Genomic DNA, 17343 nt, shown 5'->3' on the forward strand with positions numbered 1-17343 from the left:
TTATGTTTGCAAAGTAAGACAGAGGGATTTTTTAAACTTCAAAACCGATTGTTTACTTCTGAAAAGGTGTGCCGTTTATAGAGAATTGCGTTATATGGGTTGGCGTTATAAAGGTAATCTACTGTATTACATTGTTATATTAAGGATGCCTTAATACATCATAAAAAATATAGTACAGAACTTTTAGAATATTTTGTTATACAGTAGAAGACCGTTATAACGCACACCTTGGGACCAGAGCTTTTGCGTTATATAGATCATTTCACAAATTTTGAAACTAACATTCAGAATATATCTATATATCAGCACTTCAGAATGAGTTTTATCTGCAATGAGTATTAAAGCACCAATATTACAATAATTTATTCACAGATAAATATGTTTCACAATTAAAAGAAGAATTATTCTGCACTTCTGCTAGTTTCATGACTTACATAACAGCTGCATTTTCAAGAGCCTATTGGTATTTTCTGTTTACTGTGAATGGGCTAATTTTCAATTTAAAAGCTTTGAAATAAGATGGAAAGATTAAAAACGTTGAAAATTTAATTTGCCTAATAATTTTTATTTTTGCAAAGCAAAACAGAGGAATTTTTTAAACTTCAAAACCTATTGTTTACTTCTGAAAAGTAGTGCGGTTTATAGAGAATTGCGTTATACAGGTCGGCGTTATAACGGTCTTCTACTGTACTAGCTGCATTGCCCGGCTTTGCACGGTCTACCTCGAAAATAAAAGTTTTGTTAAGTGACGCATGTTCAACAATCAGGCTTCAATTGTAGAAAAAAAAAATACTACAAAATTTCCCGTCAAAGTAATCATTCTCAAAGAAAGAAAGCAGCAAATCGAAAGTTCCGGAAAAAATTAGACGCGACCCTCCATAAATACAACTAAAATCCTAAAAAAATAGAAAGAAAGAAGATAAATCGCCAAATGATAATCAAAAGGGGAAATTTTTACCTCAAAACAAAAAAAAAAATTTATTTAGTTACAACCGAGAAAAAAAAGCGACTACCTTCTGAACGCTAATTTAAAATTAGATCGCGCAAACAATTTTCTGATTTAAAATTTCCGTTCCATTAGGCTTAGCAGTGCTTTTTGATTTTTTTGCTAGTGATTTTACAGCCTTTTTAAAAAAAAAAAAAAATTGGAAGGAACTCTGTGGGTGTTTTTCGTGGGCTTTCTAATGGGACCTGAATAAAAGAAATCTGATAATTATTTTAGGTAGAAAGAGACATTTGATGCCATTTTCAGGCCTTAAAATTAAAATTTGAACTGTTCAGTTCTTTTTTTTGGCATTCAGACCCCCCCCCCCCCCCTACGTTCCTTCTCTGGTGCCCACGTACCTCCCTGCCAAATTTGGTCGAGAGCTGACGTAAACTGGATTTGTGTAGAGAAAATACGCACACACACGCACATATATGTATTCTCTGTTTTATTTATATATAGATTGCAATAACTTCTTGGCAGGACATCAGGGCCCAATATAGGCATTAAAAGAAATATGCATTAATCGGTGCAGTCATGAGACATTTTCTTTTTTTCTGACCATTGTTCAATAATTAATTAGGCATTCTTAATATGAATTAAAAACATTACATTAATAATAATGTTATGAATGTAAAATAAAAAGATTATATTACTTTGTTCCATTAAGGATGTATTAATACATAACAAAAAAAAGTACATAACTTTTTGGTTATTTTTACTAAGAAATGAACAATATTTCTATGATTAATATAATTTTATATTGAAAATATTGAAAATACCGTAGTTTAAAAATTGATATCAAAAATATCAAAATATGTTTTCAAATTAAATATGATCAGATATATATTGTGATATACAGTCGAACCTCCATATATCGGACTTCCACATATCGAAATTTTCTATGTATCGAAATCCAAGCAAATTTCCATGTTCATTACACAGAAAAATTGTTTCTATATATCGAAAAAATCTCTACATATCGAATTTTTTTTCCGAGACATTCATAGATTTTTTTTCCACTTAAGACTTTGTCTCATGAAAAATGATGGTTAGGGGAGAAAATTATGTTCACTTCAGGTTGCAACGAAACTCATAAGGAATCTGGGGTTGAGGGTGTGTAGATAGGTTGTTGTTTCGTTCTGGAGTTCTAGAATTCCCTCAAGTTTATTTCAAATCTCAGTTGTAACCAGTAACATTGTAAAATCGGTTTCAAGCTCTCCCTTTTGTCTGCTGATTATCATTCCTAGTCTTTTTAACTGCAGTAAAAATCATTCAAGTTAAATAGATTGTTTTTTTTTTACTTTTTGCTCGATTACATTGTGTAAACGAAAATCACCTAATGTAGCGGATCGAGTTGAATTGAAGAAGAATGAAGATGTATGAAGGCGCAAAAATGTAATTCCTGTTATTTTTTTAATTATTAACTTTTATTTAATCCGATGCTCGTATCAATTTGAAATTGGGTTTCATACACACAAAGTAGCTTTAATTTTAATGTTTTAGGAGACTTTTAGTATAAAATAGGATCGTTTCTATATATCGAATTTTTTTCCGACAATTTGCTACTTCGATATATGGAGGTCCAACTGTATATATATCGGAGAACCCCGTGCCTGTTTCTCCCGAAATAACTCCGAAAAATGCAGTCTAGTAGGTTATTGGTTGGAAGGAAGTGTATTTTGTTTCCTTTTTTGCTGAATGTGGTGTGTTTCGTATTCCAGTTCGAGCCTGGAAAAGCCCACGGGGCGCAGCCGCCTGTTGGAAGACTTCAGGAACAATCGCTACCCTAACTTGCAGTTGAGAGACCTGGCAAACCACATTGTGGAGTTTTCACAAGACCAGCACGGCTCTAGGTGAGTGGATCTCTTTCGGTTGCTGTCAAAAAAGTCGCTTTCGAGATATTCTGGCGGTTGTCGCAGTATCATACTTCAGGGTTCGTACGCTCCTTCAAAACTCCTCCAATACTCCTTCATTTATGAAATTTTTTTGAAGGGCCCTTCAAACGCCTTCATTTTGGTTTTAACTCCTTCAAAACTCCTTCTTTTTTAGAGAAGTTCAAGACTACATAATCTTCCTCTATAACAGAAACTTAAAATACTTCGATTGACAACTAAATTTGTCACAAAGGCAATTTTAATGTAGTCATTTCGTGCATTTATTTTTTTCGATTTACAAATTGATCATAGTTAATTCATAAAAGTTGAAGGTGAGAATTTTCATTAGATGACTAAGACATTTCATAAGTGAAGTAAAACATGCTTAAATGGTGGTTGGCTATTTTTTCAAGTTTTATGATTATTGTTTTTTCCTCCACCACACTCAGCAGCAAAAGTCAAGTTATCTAATTATTATTTAAATATTCAAAACTATGTAAGTAGATGTACTACATTAAGTGATTGTGTTAAAAAAACACCAATTTTTTAGTTAATTGCAGTTTGATATTGTAAAAAGGGTCATCCACGAGTGATGTCATGCTTCGAGGAGGAGACGGGCTCATGAAATTGTGACAAGGGGAAGAGGGAGGGTGACAAAAAGTGACATCACACAGTTATTGTAACAATATGTTTGTAAAAAATATGACATGACAAGAAATTTGGGGTAAAACGTAACACTTTGTAATAAAGGATGCAGATGGTCAAATATATTGAAAAAAGTGTGACATCATTTAATGACACTCCATTTGTACCCCTTCAAAATCTCTTTTTACTCCTTCCAAACTCCTCCAAAGCTCCTTCATTTTATTTCTGAAATTGAGTACGAACCCTGTAACTTGCCAACTCTACTGTTTTTAACGGGAGACTCCCCTTTATTGCTTCTATCTCCCGATTTACCATTTTTTACGATTTCCTCCCGTTTTTGCAGTTTTTTCATTCAATCATAAAGAACTTGCACTTTTTTCTCAATAGATATCGCCCTGTTCTAGTATACCAATGTTAGGAAGTAAAAATTTTTCCAATTAACAACTGATTTAGTAAAAATTAATTTTTTGGAAGCTTTCCACATTGCATGTTCAACGAAGCACGTGCGTTGCCGAAAATGGCAGCAGATTTCAATCCTTTTGCATCTTGAAACTATTTCAATTATTTTGAAAGTTTGAAGTTATTTTAACATGTGCTACCCTGTACCTACTTATTTTATATTTTATTTTCATTATATATTGATTTTTTTTGGGAGGGGGATTTTAATAATTAAATTTTTGTAGCTATACTTTTTTGGTAGAGACTGAGAAATGTACGAAACTTTAAGCAAATTCATTATTATTTGGTTTTTTCCTTTGCACTATATTTTTCTTGCTGCTACCGATTTGCTTACATCCGAAAAATCGCCATTTCACTTTAAATTTAGTATTCATGTTATTTAAAAGCATAATTTAATAATTCTGTTGTGAAGATATGTCACTGGTGAATCACCTATGTACCTCTAGTGAAATCTCATGTTTTTATTCCTTCGGAGGTTGGCAAGTATGCAGTATTGATGCGAATTTCAAAGTTTGTCTCCGTTAATCTGGCATTTTGATTTATGGAGAGTTGGTACCCTAAACCTTTTAAAAGTATTTTTCCGTTTTTATGCATTCAAAATGTTCAAATCAAGAGGTTCCAAGCGATACTGAATTCAAGCTTCTATGCAGATTAAAAGTAACTCCAATCAAATATTATTGGCGCAGGAATGAATTAAAGTAAACTCCTGTATATCCGCGAGTCAATCGATAATCAGGAACATGTATTTTCGCAGTAAAAAACTAAATACGAATCTCTGTTCTCTTGTCAAAAAATTGTAAGTTTAAACTCTGTTGTTTTTGTTTCATTTATTTCATTTATTTCTTTATTTTTTTGCTTTTTTCATCGCACATACACTTGTTCTTTCTTGATGTGAAGTTCATTGTGCAAAACTTCAAAACATTTTTACTGTATTACAGTAAAAGAGTCAGTTTATTAGGTTGTAGATTGTTAGCAAATGTCTTAGCCGTTTATAAAAAGTCAAAAGGTTTGTCGAATCCTAAAAAATAGGGATCTGATCAATTTTTAGGACTTTTGACGACTAAATATGGCTTTTAGAGGGGCCCCCTACAAACAGCACTGACATACAGAATTAAACAGGCATTACTCATTGTAATTTGTTGCTTATATGCTTCATCTAAATTGCTTATTATTATGTGCTTCAAGAAGATAGTACTAGAATTTTATTTGCCAATATTAATGTAGATTTTGTACCTATGTCACAGCTTTGCAAAATGAGTTGGTCCCATTTCTCGAAACTTTTTTTTTTTCAGTCAAATTTTTACCATTACCCCAGTTACTACATGGTGGACGAGTTTAAAAAAGCATACAATAGATGAAAGTTTCATGAACATTGCTTGTTACTTGAGGCATTGCCTGCTAGCTCTTCTGTTGCAATAATATAATCGATTTTAGAAACCACCTTTTCTAAGAGGCAACTGCAGAGTCCAAACAATGCAACATTTGATTTTGAATTGGGATAACATTGTAATTAAATTATGCTTACAGTACAACAACAATTATTTTTTTGTTAACAATTCCCCCCCCCCCCCCCCCCATGTATTTTCTATTGTAAGTCAGTAATAATTTTTTCGTCATTTTGTTAGTTTTTGCCAGTTTCTGCCGCAAATGTGGCAGAAAGTGGTTTTTGCCATGCTGGTTTCAACCAGTGGCTTTAACCGCCTCAGCAGAAACTTGCCAGCCCTGTCCGCAGAACTAATGCCACCTGTACAATTTTGTTTTCAAATTTTTTTCACTAACTCAATTTTAAAAAGTTTGGTTCTTTTTTTCTAGTAAACTGCTGAAAATATTACTCCTCGCTTCCTAAATTGCTTTTTCTTAAACTGTTTTTATGGTCAACTTTCACCTCAGTAGACTTTTGGATATAACTGAAGAATGAAGTTTCTATCATTAAAACTTTTTGAGAAAAATGTACCCAAAGCTTAGCAGTTTTAACATTACGCATATCAGGGTGCCGACTCTCCTTAACATAATGTGACCAGTATTTTCTAAATTTTCTAACTAAAAATCAAAACATATCTCTGGTGGAAGAGGGGGGGGATATTGCCCCCCCCCCCCCAATTCTCAACACCGAATTAAAGATTATCAGATTCACATGAAAATTAATTTTAAGTTAGGCCCCTGCTATCTACAGATTTTATGAAATGATGGCAATTGTTCCTAAATTTTGCAATAAGAGTTTAGCTAATAAATGAGCTATAATTTAGACACAAGAAAGAAGTGAAGTCGAAAAGTAATTACACATGGTGTCAATATCAGAATCTTACATTAAATTAGTACCTGCAAAAATGTAAATCATAGTTACTGTTAGGGGCCATTCATTAATTACGTAAGGATGATTTCTGCAGTTTTTGACCCCCCTCCCCCCTGTAAGGGTAACTAATATTTTTCGACCCTCCCCCCCTCTAGCTTACGTAAGACTCCATTTCGTTTTTCAAAAGTATAAAATGACGAATCTTAGATCTCACTGGAATCGTTATTAAATTCACCGTTATTATTTTTCTAAAATCGTTTTGTGCAAAGAAATATTTACTAAAAGGAATCGAGACTAATTATTTTTCTGACAAATATTTTTTGAAAAGGATTCCATACTAAATAAAAATGAGTCATGCCATGATATAATAAAAGAGATGAGTCACTTCTTTTATTATATTTTACACTATTTTTTGATAAATAAGTAAAAATGACTCTTCCTAATACGCTTTTTACCTTCCAGAATCAAATGAAAATTGATCCTTGCCAAACCACTTGACAACGTGATCTCTAACATAAAATATCGACTTGGAAAATATTACGTAAGAATAGGTCTGACCCATCCCCCCTCCCCCTAGGGAACCTTACGTAATTAATGAACGACCCCTTAGAAGCAGTTTTTGTTCGCAAACTTTTTATTACCTCTCAAAAATCTAAAAATTCCTTTAAATAATATGGAAAGTTTATTTTGGTATGTTGAAAGAAAATTGTAGTCTTGGTCTTGCCTCTATCTCAAAATCGGTAAATGGAACAAAAAGATATTCAGGTACAAAAATTGAAGAGAATTTTATGCTCTACAATACTTAAAATATATGTTTACAACATTAAACCTATAAGAAGCGAGATATTTGCAAAGAACTGACTTTTGTGACCTTTGACGTTGAATATCTTAAGAGGCAGACACGAGATTTAATGAGAGACACAACATTTAGAACGGCAAAATACATACCAGTTTAGAGCTTCTGATTTCGCATTCCGAGATTGACCCATTTTTTTGACTAAAATGATTCAGGGATGAGATTTTTCAGGCTTTTGCCGGAATTCCGACTTTGTTGACTTTTAGAACCTTTCCTCCTTTTTATTGCCTCTTTCAGGCCTTATTTTTATCAACAATCGGGAAAAAAATACGATTTTTTCAAATTTTCGGTCTCCGATTTCTTATTTTTTCTATTTTTCTCCTTCGAATCTCCATCCTCCGCCATATCTGCCATAAACGTATGTTTTGGAATCATGCCAACGATGTCAATTGCGTGCTGTGCCGAAATTTGCACGCCTCGTTTGAGATTTCAATCTTTTTGCATCCTGCAAGTATTTCACTTATTTTTAATGTTGGGTGGTTTTTCGCTATATGCTACCTTATATCTGCTTATTTTATTCTTCATTTCAATAATATTGAATAAACACTCTTGCAAGAAAAGATACAATGCAGCAAACTGTACAAAATTATTACTTATACTTCTTAATTAAATACATATTACCTTTAAAAATGGTAAATTAGCCATTTTGTAGTGAATTTTTGAATATCATGGCTTCTAGGTTCTATGTTGATGATGCGGTTTTGGATATCATCCCTTTTACAAAATTCCTCCTTTTTGCTCTTTAACCACTCTCATCCCTGATGATTGGACTAGGTTGAAAGAAAATTTTAGTCTTGGTTCACATTGTGCAAGGATTTCATTTTCTAAAAATGACTCCTAGGTTGTTTGTTATGAGACTACAAACTACTAGAGGCCGTCATGACTCCAGGGTTTAAATTCTTATTTGGATGCCTCAATCGCCAAATCAATTAACTCCACTTAAAAAAATCCTCGTTTCTGCTTTAATAGTGCTCAGTTGCATTGAGCTTAACATTTGGATTAATATTTAAAGTTTTGGTTCAGTACATTTCTGACCATGCGATGGTAGAAAATGTAACGTGAGGACCTATTTACTTCCATGGATAACACCATCTCCTTCATAACTAATTTTCTACATCCAGCCCTCCACTAGAGGTTTTAAATCATTAAATATCACCAGGAGAGAACAAGTCTTATTAGCTCGACTTCGCTTTGGACATACCAGATTTACTCATAAATATCTCTTATGTCATGAACCAGCTCCAACATGCATTACATGTGATGTAAATCAGACAGTGTTGCACATTTTATGCAACTGCCCAAATTTTAATCTAATTTGTTATAAATATTTTAATAATTTTAACCCATCTTTGAAGGAGTTGCTGGGGGAACCGCCCCATCGCAATTTGTACTCCTTCCTCCAGGAGATTGGATTCTCCTTTTTAATTTAGTGTTTGTCTCGACATTATGTGATTTCGTCCTTTCTTTGTTTTTCAAGATATTGTTTTGCCCATTTTGTCTTTATCTTCAAATTGTTTAAATGTTTTTATCGGCTGCACTTTTTAACACCAGCACTTGAAATTTTATGCTTTCTTCTTCAAAATATGCTTTTATTTACCTTATTCTTTAATGAAAAATAAATAGCATATAATAAAATATCGTTTGGCGCAGTATAGCCCTCAAGGGCTCTTGCGCCATAAAAATCAAACCAACCAACCAACCAACTAATTTTCTACTTTTAACACTAACAGAGGCCTTGACCTACTACGAGTTTTCGAACTTTCTTATCTGAAAACTTATATTTGTATGCATGCATGGGATAAGGATGGGGGCTTCATCAGTTTAAAATCATCCCTAGAAAGTTAAACCGCTAGATTATGAAAATTGTTACCACAGCCAGTTAAAAAAGGGAATGAAATCTCGGTTTTTCGGAGCGACCACGTATTTAGGTGAAGTATTTCACGAAGAACCACCTGAACTCGATTTTGATAAAAAGTGCAGATACCACTTTTGTGCTCGGCGTGGCATTGTGGGCCAAACCATGGTAAAAGTTTTTCAAAAGCGTAGGGACTATATTTTATTCTGTTTTTATCCATTTTTAGTATGCATTGTCAGGGTTCGTACGCTCCTTCAATCAAAAACTCCTTCATTTAGGAAATTTTTTTGAAGGGCCCTTCAAACTCCTTCATTTGGGTTTGAACTCCTTCAAAACTCCTTCTTTCTTAGTTCAAGACATAATCTTCCTCTATGACAGTAGCTTGAAATACTTCGGTCGACAACTTAACTTTGTCACAAGGGTGAAGGTATAAGGGCGATTTTAATGTAGTAATTTCGTATATTTATTTATTTTTTTCATAAAGGTGTGATTTACAAATTGATCATAGAAGTTATAAAAGTTTAAGGTTAAAATATTTTAGATGACTAAGACATTTCATAAATGAAGTATACCTGCTTAAATGGTGCTTGGCTATTTTTTCAAGTTTTATGATATTTGTTTTTTCCTCCACTCCACTCTCAGCAGCAAAAGTCAGTTTGTCTAATTGTGTTATTTAAATATTTGAAAATACATAAGCAGATGTACTATATTATGTGATTTTGTTAAAAAAAACAATTGTTTAGCAAATCACCGTTATGATATGAGTCATCCACAAGTGATATTATGCCTCGAGGGGGAGACGGGTTCATGAAAGTGTGACAAGGGGAAGAGAGAGAGTGACAAAAAGTAACATCACGCAGTTATTATAACAATATGTTTTTAAAAAATATGACACGTGATAAGAGGAGGAGTAAGAAAAAAGTGTGACATTATTTAAGAACAGCCCATTAGTACTCCTCCAAAATCTCATTTTACTCCTTCATTTTATTTCTGAAATTGAGTACGAACCCTGATTGTTCCAACTGAAATATGAGCATGTGTGGGATGTTCACCTTCTCCCCGTCCGACCAGGTTCATCCAGCAGAAGCTGGAGCGTGCCACCCCGGTGGAGAGGCAACTGGTGTTCCAGGAGATCCTGGGTGCCGCCTACAGCCTGATGACGGACGTGTTCGGCAACTACGTCATCCAGAAGTTCTTCGAGTTCGGGACGGGAGAGCAGCGCCAGGCCCTGGCCCAGAAAGTGAAGGGCCACGTGCTGCCCCTGGCCCTGCAAATGTACGGATGCAGGGTCATACAGAAGGCGCTCGAGTCCATACCGCCCGAGCAGCAGGTGAGCGATTCCGTTCTTTTTTGCAGTTTAGGCATCGGTCCCGATTTTCGACTTTTTTCGCAATCCGATTCCATCCGTCTCTGTGAAACTCTCCTGCTTTCTTTTACTGTGAGATTTTACTTCTTGGACATCACTCATTTTGTGTTTATCCTTATTTTTCTCTCTTTATACCAGGGTTGGCAAGGTTTTGGACACTACGATAAAAACCCTGGTTTTTACCGTCTTGTCCAAAACTGTCCAAAAGTGTCCAAAAGTATATTTTTAGAAAAATTGTATTCTGTGAGAATACATCAAAAACAGAATAAAATGTATCAAAGTAATGTTTCATATTGAACATTTATTCAATGAGAACATTCAGCTTATATATGCAGCTGATTTTAATCCAGTTACATTGAATTCTTGATTAAAATTTCAATTTGTATGCATGAGATAATTTAATATTTTTTTTTTTTTTTTGAGATTAGTAACCAAATTTCCTTGTCCTTATGCATGTGTGTAAATGAGAGCAGGGTTAACAAGGTTTTTACCATCCTGTTCAAAACCCTAGTGTCCAAAACTACTTTTTGAGAAACTATATTTTGTGAGAAAATATCAAAAACAGAGCAAAATGTGTAAAAAATTTTTTGACTATTTAATATATTTATTCAATGTGAACATTCAAGTATAAATATATATGTAACTTATTTATGCAGCTACCCCCCCCCCCTCAACCCTTCTTTGTATATTTTATAATCTTTACTAATAATAAAGCTGAAAGTCTCTCTGTCCAGAGGATGTCTGTGACGCGCATAGCGCCTAGACTGTTCGGCCGATTTTCATGAAATTTGGCACAAAGTTAGTTTGTAGCATGGGGGTGTGCACCTCGAAGCGATTTTTCGAAAATTCGATGTGGTTCTTTATCTATTCCAATTTTAAGAAACTTTTTCCGAGCAAGTGATCACAATGTGGAATAGTAAATTACGAAATCATCATAACATGGAACAGTCATGAGCCATGGGCGAGCCATTTAACATAATCAATTGGCGAGAAATTCATCCTCCATTATTTGTTGATATACAGGCGAACCAATGACCTTTTAATTTTTCTACTACGGGCAAAGCCGTGCGGGTGCCACTAGTCTGTAATAAATCTGTAATAATCTGTGCATGCTCGTCAGGTGTTGGCACTGCCGAGTCATACAGAAGGCGCTCGAGTCCATACCGCCCGAGCAGCAGGTGAGCGATTCCGTTCATTTGCATTGGAGGTGTGAAGTTTAACCCTTAATAACCTAGAGTTTCAATTTTGATACCAATCTTTTAAACCAAATGTTCACATTACTATTACATACCTGCCGACCCTTCCGGATTTCCCGGAAGTTTTACGGATTTTTATGTCCTTTTCCGGTTAAGAGCAAAATCTTCCGGATTTTTCACGTTTTGTAGGGAAAATAATTATCTCGCCAATTTTGGCGCTAACGATACTTTTGTGGAACGCGGCACCGCGTTTCAGGCCAAGTTGCCGAGGAAAGGTTGCCGTAAGAGAATGGCACGAGAAGAAGCGAGGCAAGATTATGACGTCACTGAGTGATACGGCGCATGACTTCATCGGGATCCAATCAAAGCAAGCGTCGCGGTGGGCGACTAGGGGCTCAATTTCGGCGCCAGTTATCTTCTCGTTCTCTCAGTTCGAGCCGTTTTTGCTTCGTTCTTTTTTTAAGATGAGTAACAAAAACAAATGTTATTTCCAAACTTTTAAAGAAAGCAATAAAAGTAATATTTACTAAACGAAAGTAATTTCAATTGATATGAAATTCATAACTAATATATTGTTAAATGTAAAGAGGGTAGGTGTCCTGTTTGATTTTATTTTGCGTTAAAATCTTGTGGATAAAAATAAAAAAACATTCCGGATTTTTTTTCTCGGAGGTTGGCAGGTATGCTATTAGTTTTTTTTTTATAGGTTGGCTGTACGTATTTTACTGTCGTATAATATTCTTTCCAAAGAAATTTTAAAAAAATCAAATGTCATTATTGTTTTATTTTATCTATGACATATTACTCGCGCGGCAAAGTGAACAAGTAAACACATTTTACTAAAAGTTTTGTTGAATACAAAATATTGTGTATTGTAAATATTGTAAAATAAATATTGTGATTTTTTTAGCTATTTTTCCCTTTATCTAGACCCTCAAGCAAACACAGTAATATTAAAAATAAATCACTTTCGTAAATCAGGCTACTAACCAGGAAACATCACGATCAAGGAAATTCAAAAAAATTCCAAATTGGTGGCATTCGAAAGAGCATTGGAAAACATGTTTATGGCACTGAAACTACGTGCCCTCGTGACCACGTTATCGAAATATGAAGTCTTAAAAATTGCCGAAATTTTTAGTAAAGTCGCCAAATTTAGCGAGTTTTGTTCAGAAATGGAAAGTACGGCGCGAATTTAACATCTGCATCTGACAAGACATTTCACTTCCATATTTGGTCACCACCAAAGCGCGTGAGAAATATCGCATTAATTCATTACTCGGGGTGACTACCATGGCGCGGGGCAAATTAAAATATACTGCAGTGAGAGGTTCCCCGAGCTTAAACTTTTGGGAAAGCAAAAATTCTCAATTTACCGAAAGAAAATTCAAATTTTGCCGAGCGATAAAATGCGAGTATGCGCAAATAATAATGTATGAAAAGTGACTTTCGGGAGTCAAAAAATTGTAATTATGTCCTCTAATTTGCCGAACTGTCAGACGAACTTTGTCGAATGAGGAAAATTTTTGGGAGGTCACACTGACCTCCCATCAGTGCGCTCCTAACTGCAGTCAACAAGAACGACCTCCTATTACTGCGACCGATCTGTCATAGGGTTCGAGCACAAAATCTCGTTTAAAATTCCACAGATGTAATGATATTTTAGCATCCAATAGAACATATTAACTGAATACATTTGAATATACAGTTCAAAGTTTAAACTTTTTTGTTATTCTTAAGACTGTCTGTTTAAAAAAATGATGTTTAAAACTTTTATGCTTCTGCGGGTGAAATATTTCCACTGAAAGAGTTTATTCGATGATGAAACTGTTTTGAAAAAAATATGATAACCATAGAGAAACGGTAAACACACTTTAAAATCTTTTTTTTTTTGAAAAGTCGTAAGTCTGAAGTCCTTGTATCTAAATACGAAGAAAATGACATTTTTAAAGATTTCAAACCATGTTCTCAAATTTAAAAAAAAACGATTTCTGTCAGTTATTTCCAGTGTGTTTTTCGTTATGTGTTTCGTTTTCAAGTTATGTGTAAGCCCTCTAACAAGTCAAATAAAATTTAAAAAAAAACTGTATTAATTTTTATTTTGATCGTATTTGAATTCCCTTTTAACGTGAAACATAATTGGTAAAAGTGACTTAGGTATTTTTTAAAAATGACTAAATAACATGCAATATGATGTGCATTTACGTTATAGCGACTTTCAGTTGCAGTGACAGACTTTTTCGAACTACAGGGGTTGTCGTAATGAACGTCGACTATAAAATTTTTGATAAGAATCTGTTATGAAGTAATTTCCGACATCGTTAGTTTTGTTGTGCAAATTTTTAACATTTACTATCCGTTGTTTTCTTTTTTTTAAATTATTATTTTTCTCGATTTTAAATTAAAAATTGAACATTTTCGCTAACAGTGGTCAGACAATAAAACTTCATGAACGATAATAACTTTTGAAAAAATAAATAAAAGCTGGGATACTACAATCCATGATCATTTTCTTTCAACATCAAAAACTATCCATTTTATTTTCAATATATAAGCTTTAATAAGCATGTTTTTTTTTTACTTATTCATATTAATTCTCGTACATAATTATTAATTACTTACAACACATTTCATAACAATAGTACAAACTTAAATTAGTTAAGTAAAACACACTTGAAATGCACTTAAATTCTGAAATGCATTATTATCACGATTACAAAGTTAAATCCTACGTTCAATTTCGTTATAAAGTTGTAGCTCCTCTGGATAAAGCTCTCTAGTTTCCATTTCACAGGCTTCATAGTTACTGTTTAATTTTACACACACAAGTAAAAGATTAATTTGGAACATCGTTTACGCGCTTTGCAGATGACCAGAAATGGGAATGAGAGTCTTGCTAGACGCAGGCGATGAAATCACGTGGTATTTTCCATTTCTTGGCAAGTCTTTAAATTTGGCGAATTTTCGTAAGATTTCGACAGACTTTGACCCCTTATATCTCAAAAACAAAAGGACGAGGGCACACAATATTTGGGTCAAATTTTTTTCTAAAGATACTCTTTCGAATGCGACCATTTTTAACTTTTTTCATGATTACTGAACTCGTGATGTTTCCTGGTAAGGGTTAAGCTTTGGTCCTGATTTTCAACTTTTTTCGTAATCCGATTCCATCCATCTCTATGAAACTCTCCTGTTTTCTTCTACTATGAGATTTTACTTCTTGGACATCACTCATTTTGTGTTTACCCTTATTTTTGTCTCTTTGTACATTTTATAATCTTTACTTATAATAAAGCTGAATGTCTCTCTTTCTGTCAGGATCTCTGTGACGCGCATAGCGCCTAGACCGTTCGGCCGATTTTCATGAAATTTTGCACAGATTTAGTTTTTAGCGTGGGAGTGTGCACCTCGAAGCGATTCTTAGAAAATTCGATGTGGTTCTTTTTCTATTCCGGTTTTAAGAAAAAAGCTATGATAAATTACGAAATTATCATAACGTGGAACCGTAACATGGGCACAAGCCAGTCGGCGAGATACGAAATTATTTATAACGTGGAACCGTAACGTGGGCACGAGCCAATTGGCGAGAAAATTCACCATACATTATTTGTAAATATACAGGCGAACCAAAAGACCTTTTAATTTTTCTATTACGGGCAAAGCCGTGCGGGTGCCACTAGTCTGTAATAAATCTGTAATAATCTGTGCATGCTCATCAGGTGTTGGCACTGCCGAATCATACAGAAGGAGCTCGAATCTATACCGAATGAGCAGCAGATGAGGGTTTTGTGGAAGCTTTCCATCTTTTACATTTTCCCCCTTTCATGCCTGTTAATTGTTATGTTTTAAAATACAGTAGAAGACCGTTATAACGCCGACCTGTATAACGCAATTCTCTATAAACCGCACTACTTTTCAGAAGTAAACAATAGGTTTTGAAGTTCAAAAAATCCCTCTGTTTTGCTTTGCAAGCATAAAAATGGTTAGGTAAATTAAATTTTGAAAGTTTTTCATCTTTCCATCTTATTTCAAAGCTTTTAAATTGAAAATTAGTACTTATATTAAACAGAAAATACCAGATGGCTCTCGAAAATGCAGCTGTTATGCAAACCATGAAGCTAGCAGAAGTGCAGGTTTTTGATTGTGAAAGTTTTTTAATTTGTGAACAACTAATTGTAATATTGGTGCTTTACTCTTCATTGCAGATAAAACTCATTCTGAAGTGCTGATATGTAGATATATTCTGAACATTACTTTCAAAATTTGTGAAATGATCTATATAACGCAAAAGCTCTGGTCCCAAGGTGTGCGTTATAACTGTCTTCTACTGTATTAAAATAATCTGTTACAGGGTCCTACTCAAAAAATCCTTTTTTATCTCTTTAAAAATATCCATCTAAACTGGTAAAAAGTTTTTAAGTTAAAAAAAATTAGATTCATTTAAATAAAATAAAATCGGATGTTTTTAACTCCCTGCCGCACGTGTGATGAAGTGCCATAAAATGAAGATGCTGAATCAGTATATACAGGTATCATTGGAAACATGTAAAGATATAAGTGTAAATGGGTAGAGAGAGAGAGATTAATTCATACCTGCCAAACCTATTTAGATTTTTCCAGTACTTCTCCCTGGATTTTTATCATCTCTCCTGGTATATCGATTTTGAATAAAATCTGGATTTTATAAATTTTTGGGAAGATCCCTACATGTAAGGAGTTTAGTGAAAAGAGAAACCCCAGTAAAATAATTTTTGTGAAGATTGTCTAATAAAAGTTTGAATTGTATTTTATGTATAAATAAAACTTTCATTCTTCTGTTTCATGTTTCAATTATTAAATGCGTATATGATGCAAAGAACGTAGGTATGATTGTACTTAGAGAGAGATAAAAATCTTTCCCCCCTAAATGACGATGAACAATTTGATATCGTTGCCTCATAGCAGCAGTAACGTCTAGAAACAACAGTAAGACATCCTACTGTTGCTTTGAGGTGACGATATTACACTGCATTACTGTTTGACCACGGATTGTATGTAATTTGGCAATGTGCCAAGTAAAGACCATTCCATCTGAATGAGTCTAGCAGGTGAGAAGGGAAAATAACGATGGGATTTTGATGCACGCTTTTTATAATGTCACTAGTGCCTTATTTATTCATTGCATTCTCAAAAATAAAATAAGGGGAAACAAAGTTACCATGGAAACAACAAAAATTAAATAAAATATTTTCATTTCGTTGAGGAACGTAAAAGCAAAATGGTAAGATCAAAACTTTGTTGTGAATAAATAAATCAATTCATTTTTGCCGCGAGAATATAGATCGAGTATACTTCAGATTTAAAAAATGCTGCTGTGAACAAATTTTCATTTTTACCAAACTAAGGCTAAATAATAGATAGGCAAAAGTGCACATCTGAAAAAAAAAAACCAACTAACATCCCTATAAACTATTAGATGCGTCTATTTCCGTCTATAAACCGGAAATTAGCCTTTGCATGTAATCGATGGTCAAACAGTATGTTAATTTCTTGGCTCTTTTGTTTCCTCATTTGTGTCTCGGTGAATGTGATTGCAGAAGGAGATTGTCAAGGAGCTGGACGGCCATGTGTTGAAGTGCGTCAAGGACCAAAATGGCAACCACGTGGTCCAGAAGTGCATAGAGTGCGTCGAGCCCGTATCCCTGCAGTTTATCATCAACGCCTTCCAGGGACAGGTATGCCTCATCTCCGTTTCGCAATCCGATTTCATCCGCTTCCGTGAAGTTCGCTCGTTTTTGTTTGCTGCATAATTCTACCTCACGTACTTCAATG

At 34.2% G+C, this 17343-nt stretch overlaps 1 protein-coding gene across 1 annotated transcript in view; it reads left to right on the plus strand.

Moving 5' to 3' along the window:
• LOC129232432 (pumilio homolog 2-like) overlaps nt 1-17343 on the plus strand; it is a gene marked incomplete at its 5' end in the record, with an annotated part of 89629 nt that overhangs the window by 48280 nt on the left and 24006 nt on the right. Inside the window, 3 exon segments of the mRNA XM_054866577.1 lie at nt 2710-2841; nt 10042-10300; nt 17109-17246. Of these exon segments, the coding sequence (XP_054722552.1) occupies nt 2710-2841; nt 10042-10300; nt 17109-17246 (529 nt within the window).

Source organism: Uloborus diversus, unplaced genomic scaffold, assembly GCF_026930045.1.
Source record: "Uloborus diversus isolate 005 unplaced genomic scaffold, Udiv.v.3.1 scaffold_12, whole genome shotgun sequence".
NCBI lineage: Eukaryota > Metazoa > Arthropoda > Arachnida > Araneae > Uloboridae > Uloborus > Uloborus diversus.